The 7,237-nt window shown below is 37.3% G+C and overlaps 1 protein-coding gene across 2 annotated transcripts; it reads left to right on the forward strand.

Annotated features, from left to right (window-relative positions):
- The first annotated feature begins 9 nt into the window (after positions 1-9).
- On the forward strand, positions 10-7,176 carry LOC110056313 (centromere protein X-like). 2 transcript variants are annotated; one of them, XM_020762768.2, is made up of 6 exons: positions 10-112; positions 336-390; positions 2,249-2,302; positions 3,106-3,137; positions 3,918-3,974; positions 5,226-7,176. In XM_020762768.2, exons 1-6 carry the CDS (start codon positions 89-91, stop codon positions 5,238-5,240), a joined length of 237 nt encoding a protein of 78 aa, XP_020618427.1. In that variant the 5' UTR covers positions 10-88; the 3' UTR covers positions 5,241-7,176. The 2 variants fall into 2 exon arrangements, with proteins under 2 accessions (XP_020618427.1, XP_089145143.1); XM_089289017.1 differs by lacking the exons at positions 10-112; positions 3,918-3,974; positions 5,226-7,176 and having other exon boundaries at positions 277-390; positions 3,106-3,230.
- Positions 7,177-7,237: the final 61 nt, after the last annotated feature.

Raw genomic sequence — 7,237 nt, forward strand, 5'->3', positions numbered from 1 at the left:
GACAGTGCCCACCTTTGGCGGTAAAAACAAAGAGTGGAGTAAATTTCGTTCAAGTCCTACAGCAATTTTGGGCAAAAGTAGGAAACCGATGGACGATCCAACATTTAAATCGGTAAGTTAAATCGCTTAGCGTTTATCTTAAACTTTTTTATATGCTGTTAACTGAAAGAGCACGAGTAAATTGTCCTTTCTGGCTAACCTTACTCATTCCACTTACCTGTGCCTTCCTGTCTCATTATTTGTGATTTGTTTTGACTTACTCAATGTGAATAGCTAAGCTTAACTTATTTTTATTTGAATGAATGTGGATAATGGCTGTGTTCTTCTTCTCACAGGAAACAGTAAACAAGTTGTTGCAGCAGTTTTTTCGTGACAAACAAAAAACAAAATGTGAGTTTTTAAAGTACTGGCTGTGCAAAATCTCTTGCATGAAATCCATGCACGTAAAAGGTCTTGTACAAGGTTACCAGTCGTTTCGCCCAATAGCCGGTTTGCCAGATGTCAGTTTGCCCGGACTAACAGTCTGTTCACCTAGACTGAAAGTTCAAAGACAGAATCTATTTGTCGTAAAAGATGCTATTATTGCTAACAGAGCTACATGTAAACAGACAACATTGTGGGCATAATGTAACACAGACAAAAAAAAACAGACCTGTTTATTTCTCGTTCTTTAATCCACATTGACCATGGAGCTAACAGTCTGGGCGAACCGAGCGTCAGTCCAGGTGAACTAGCATCCGGTAAACTGGCTTTTGGGCAAAATGAATGCAAATCGTGCACAATGGACCTCATTTTGAGAGAGGGTTAATTAGAAATGAAATATGTATTACACTACATACTGTAACTGGAAATAATTTGTACAGTTGCATATTGTCCTCCAGTGCACACCACCCTATACTAAGTAAATGTCATTTTTTCAAACACTGTCAGAGGCAAACACCGTCAAATGGCCATTTCCAGCTTGCTTTCTGCGGTAATGATGAACAATAGCTCCCATTTTCAGCTATCGGTAACCTGTGTGCCAACTTTCACCTGACACATTACTGAGATTTACATTATATTTTACCAGATATATTCTAGGCCTGGGGCACACCCTTGTAACAGTAGCAGGATGATTACTCAAAATTATGAAATCCCCAAATCATTTAAGGTATCAGAATGTAAGCATGACCTTAATTCATTTTCATTGCTTCAGTATTAAGAACCAAAACAGAAAGTAGTTCCTATGGATGCAGCTGAGGAAAAAAAAAAGTAACCAGGTTCATAACAAGCTCAATCATTGTTCTGCCCTGTCTGCTCTGCACACCTTGAATATTATCCCAAGTCTTTTGTTTTGTTTTGTTTTTTTTGGGTAGATAAATTTCTAATCATGAAATTTCCCTATTGGTAACTTGTGGAAAAAAGCTGCATACGAACAAAAATTGGCAGCTGATTTCATGAGCCAAGTCTATTCGTTGTACATTTACCCTGGCTAAACCAATGGCTTGGCTTGTTGCAATCATATTTTGGTACTTTATTATATTATATTAAAAGTTCAGAAGAAGGCAGCTTTTTTGTTGGAGTAGGTGGCTGATTGTGCCATCTTTTTCTAAAGAATCAGTTGAATTACCCAGCAGCATAGCATGCTGAGATCATCAAGTCTTTGATAATTTTTGCTGGCAGCCAGATTCCTTTAACAATCCTGTATTAAGATAGCCCACTGAGTTAAGTGTAAGATATACTCACTCGTCTGATTATTTGGATCATGTGTACTTAAGGCACCTCTGGTCAAGTGTCAATAATTGATACCTTTGATTGACCTTTGATCGACAGCATGTCTCAACACTCGATGACCATCATGATTGATACTCAGTCGACACTCAATCAACATCTCAATCAACACTTGATTGACAGTCGGTCGATAGTCAGTCGACACTCAATCCACATCTCAATTAACACTTGATCCACACTCAGTCAATAGTTAGCCGAGTGACAACCAACTCATATGTATCAATCGACACTCAATGGCATTAATACGCAAAAATTAGTCAACTCTTGACCAAGATGTTGATGGGGTGTTGACTGAGTATCAACCAGTGTGTCTATAGTCAATCAAGGGTCTAGTGAGGGTATCGATCAACACTCAACTGTAGATGCCTTTAGTACACATGATCTGAATTTTTTTCCCAAATTTTCTTTGCCCCACCCAAAGTAATAAACATGGTTATAGTATTTATGTTGTTCTGACATCTTTCGTTGTGCTTTACAGGCACGGGAGATGCACTAAAACTCATGGCAGAACTTTTGAGAATATTTATTGCAGGTACATGTAAACTGCAAATAATCTGTACATTTAATTGATAAAAACTTCCTTTATTGTGTATTAAGTGAAACAGCTAAAACTATAATGTGACACCAACTAGATGAGATGGTTGCCATCAGCAGTTATTTCCCTCTGGATGGCTCAGTAAGATCTAAGCAGTTTGCATTTCGCCAAGTGATCAAAATTGCTAGAGCTTATCCCTATTTCTGTTACATTAAGTGACTAGGAGTATTTCTACTCTCCCCTCGATGACATGCTAATCCATCACAGCATTACCCCCAGAATTAGATTTGCCGTACCCATTTATACATCTGTGTGGAGAGAGGCACCGTGACTGAGAGTATAACGTCTTGCCCAAGATCACAATGCGATGACTCCTGCAAGCATTTAAACATGGATTACTTCATTGAATGTCCAGTGAGCTCATGGTTAGGACACTGTGTCTCTGAAGACGAGATTGATCACTCTGTCTCTGTAAAGAGACCTAGAAATTAAAGCTCTGGCTGCTGAGATTGTTTTTGCCTCACCAAATTTAAACAAGGCCCTTCCTAAACTAAAACTTGCCAATGCATGGCCCTTCTCTTATAGAGAGTATGAACAGAGCAATGATTCTACATGTGTGAAGAAACAGATTGAGGGGGGTCAATACACCAGGCTTCACTCTGATAAAAGGCTTCCTGATCCAGGGTCGAACACTCTCCATGTTGGTAACCATAATGTCAATATACCTTCTATATGTACAAATCTAAGCAATAAATAAAATAGTTACATTAAGAGCACTAATTACTTTGTTTTTGCTTCAGAGGGGGCAGCAAGAGCAGCACAACAAGCTAAGGTAGTTTTGGTTTATGTCTCATGCAGAGGGTATAAGATACTTTTCACATATTTATTTCCAGTTCCCATCTACAGGCCATCTTCAGATTTTTAAGCCACTAACTCTAAAACACCTCTGGAACTTGAGGTCATGCCAAATTGTATAGTATTAATATTTAAGCCCCAAATGCCCTGTTTCTAATTCTCCCAAATGGAATTGCTTTTGTTTCATTAAGCAGAGCAGTTTTTGCTTGAGTTTTGAAAATCATTCACATTTGATTTGGTTTTGCATTACTGCACAAAGGAATTAAAACACTTGTGCCACTTTGACATCCAATCAGAAGTACAGTAAAACCAATTTTACCAATCATGACTGCCTCAGTCACATTTAACCTTTTTCCCACGTTTGGCCTCCGCTACACGTATTTGCTTCAAGTTTTGTTTGGTTCACTGTATTATCTGTGTCCTTTGTGATTAGTCAGAGTGATAACTTTGGTTTTGGTTTTGATTTATTGAAAAGCTCTCTATGTGCTAGGTGACAGTATTTGAACATACATCAAATGAAAATTAATGAATTGAATCTCTCTGGCAATCACCCTCTTAATTCTTGTGACATACATGTAGATGAATATCATCCATGACTAATAATTAAAGGAAATGTAAACTAAACAACCATAGCGTTCTTTCAGATCAGAGACAGGTCTCAAATCAAAAACTTGACATAGTCAGCTATGTCACCCGACAAGTTAATAGGAAAATGTTGATGGACGTCACATTTGAAGTATATACTTTGCACCTGTAGGTTGAATCATCACCAACAGTAGAAACAGATCATTTGGAAAAGATTTTGCCGCAGTTGGTAAGGAATTGATTGAATGAACAAAGCAAAGTATAGAGAAGAGTGGTTTCATCACTAACAGTTAGTGTCTTGATTATTAGATAATAATTTGTAAGAAATGATGGAAAACTCCCAAGGGGGGGGATTCTAATATAAAGAGGACAGGGATGCTCGTTGCAAATTTTGAAAACAACACCATAAGAGGTGCCAAGATTCTGTTTTGTGGGTATGCCTTAGAATTTCTTTCACCCCTTTAGGAGGTACCAATTCTAAACACTTTAACTGACACTGACGTTTTCCAGGTCGGCTCAAAATCCTAAAAGGTACAGCAAAAGCTCCTGCTGTGGACCTCTTTAGGTTGAACACCCTAGGAGACACCAAACCTTTTTCTCCCTAAAAGGTACAACAAGCACCCCCGTCTTTTTTAGAGCCCAGAGTTCCCCCCCCCCCCCTGGGGGAAACCCCTGGACTCTTAAGATACTAAAAATATTTTCACATGATAATGACTGTTTGTGATGGCTGACGGTTCATCCATCTGGGTTTCCTGGGTAAACAATTCAAAAATGGTTGTGAAAATCACCATCAATGTTGCTTAGATTTGTACAAGCAACAGGGCACTAATTGTATGACATAATTTAGCCACTGTAATGAGATAAATCTAATTAGATGAATTGTATTCTTGCCATCTCTCTGGCCCTCCTCTCAAATTCCTAGTGCAAATTTGAGCTTTTCCAAAAAATTCTAGAGAAAATACTGTAGTATTTAACATTGTCCTGATGCTGGGGTTTCAGACCCAGGCAAATTGACCAGGTGTGGAGACGATCCTGCCCGCCTGGTTTGACCATCTAGAGAGAAGGTCTTTTTATAAAGTAGTTCAGTTCAAAAAGTGTTGCCTGTCTGTGAAAACGTATTGCCTTCCTGTTTAAAACATTAATGAAACCCTTGGTGGAACATGTACAAATTGCTGAATTGTCTATATTATATCTTGGGTTAAACTAATTTTAATGATTAGTTTCGAAACACATTTTAGGATAAAAACTAGAGATAAAAAACAATGTTTCGATGTCTAGTGAATAAAATTTTGCATATAATATGAGTAAAATTAAGACATGAGAATTTGAAAAGCGATATTAATATTATGTAAGCAAACACTAAGCGTTACAAAACGTAAGCGATAAAAACTAAAATACAAAATACTAGATAACTAGTCTAATTTTATTAGACTTGGCTTATCAAAAACCGTTTTTGATTGTGTTTTCTTTACTTTAACAGCTTCTGGATTTTTAACATTTGAAAGACCTGCACAAAATTTCTAGAGGTGGAACACTAATTTCTACATTGATCAACAACAAAGGAAAGAGATGTACATTTACTGCAAAGTCAAATCTTATTATCAGGTTGAAGAACATGGAAATATCTCAAAGGTGTTAAAGCCCTCTAAAAAAATTCCTTTTAAAACAGGGATTTTATCAAGTACTTTATTACAAGTATAATTAACTTGATACTAGTTCCTCGTAGCTCATCATAGTTTGTAAAAATGTCTGAAAGTGGTCCCTTAGAACTAGCTAGTGCAAATTAGTAAGTAAAGAAATAGTCCACTGAACAAGAACAAGTGTTGTGTAAGGATGAATCGTATGGGGATCTAGTAGAAAGAAGGTACCATTCTAGCCAGGGTACCTTTATCTAGATTCATTCATTCATTCTAGTGGTCTCATAGCTCCTGAGCTGAGGAGGTGTTGTAACCTCCTCTTTATCATATCTGCACTGAGGTAAGAGAATGCAAATAAGCTTTTCTCATGCTTAAAACCCTCTTCATGAATTTTCAATTACATGTATAAAACGTTCATTGTTATATAGTCAAACTCATCAAACTGTGAACAACTAATATGCCTGGAATGTTTATCCTGTTTTTAATACGATTATTGGTAATGAGATTATTGATATCTCATTAATTGAAATCTTCCAGATCATGGAAACCACTGAAAATGGATGAGTTTCCATTGGTCACAAAACTCCAAAATTAATTTAGATTTTGGTTTGCACTTGTCTCAAGATACAACCTCTTTTATATATTACTGAAAGTCTAATTAATTGCAGCTACATGTATACCTTCATATGAAGGGCCACATCCATTCCTGGGGGGGGGGGGGCACTGCCATATATGGGCTATATAGGTATGTGCCGCTTTGAAGGGTATGGTTTTCAAGCAGTTTACTCTAGGATAGGGTATATAAATCAGAGCGTTTGGGTCTAGAATAGGGTATCATTTTTCACAAAACTGACTGGTTGGTTGAAGATTTTATCTAGAGTAAGGAAACCAGAAATTGCCACTCAAAAATATAAAAAAATCAAATCGGCAAGTTTAAATTTACACAAATCAGCCTCAACAGTGTCCATAGATGGGGGGATTTGGAGAGTTTACTCTAGTATAGGTTAGCAAAATTCAACTGAACTAGCTCTGGTATAGGCTAAGGGTTCCAGGGTCCCAGTGGCACATCCCCACCCAGAAGTACCCCCCCCCCCCCCAGGCATCCATGACATGGTCTGAGAAATTTGGGGAAAAAATGACAAGCTGACATATACAGTTACTAGGGAGATGCATTGGCTCATTTGACACTACTATAAATAGGGATGATTAAACCTATAAAATTCTAGTAATTTTACTACAGGTTACATAAACCTTGCTGTCATGTTTAGTTAAGTTACTAATTTATTCAAGTTAATTTGGCAAACAATTACGATCCTTTAGGCCGGTGGTTTGTTGACTGAAAGACTCTGGGAAGATTGATGATGAGAACTTCAAATGTTTGCTATTGTTGGAATGAGTCATGACTAACAGTAACACCCCAATTTTCTCTGTTCCTTTGCAAATGAATTGCACTTGATTTACATATCAAAAAATTAAAATCAAGACTTCCATTTTCATGCAGAATGTTCCTCGTTGCTTTTCATTTTTACCAAATGAAGAAGCTAGTCATAAAAGGGGATAAGTGACGATTTTGGTTGCTTTTCTTTTTTCTTGCTCCAAATTAGCTGAATTTTTGCATGTGGTCTTCAATGTAATAGAAAAACGTGTTCCTGTATTTTTGCCGCTGGTTTTTGCTTCGCTTTATAAAGACGCCGCTAGGAAAACCGAGTGGTTTTTTGCATACGCAATATCCTGAAAACGAAGCAAGGTTTAGCGCAAAAACTACGGGACATTGCTAAACATACCTAAACAAAACTCTATGCGAAATTTGGAGCGTTTTCGACAAAGTTCACTTTTGATTAAAATACCTAACGCC

Source organism: Orbicella faveolata, unplaced genomic scaffold (genome assembly GCF_042242905.1).
Source record: "Orbicella faveolata isolate gen_17 unplaced genomic scaffold, um_ofav_v1 contig_2, whole genome shotgun sequence".
Classification (NCBI taxonomy): Eukaryota; Metazoa; Cnidaria; class Anthozoa; order Scleractinia; family Merulinidae; genus Orbicella; species Orbicella faveolata.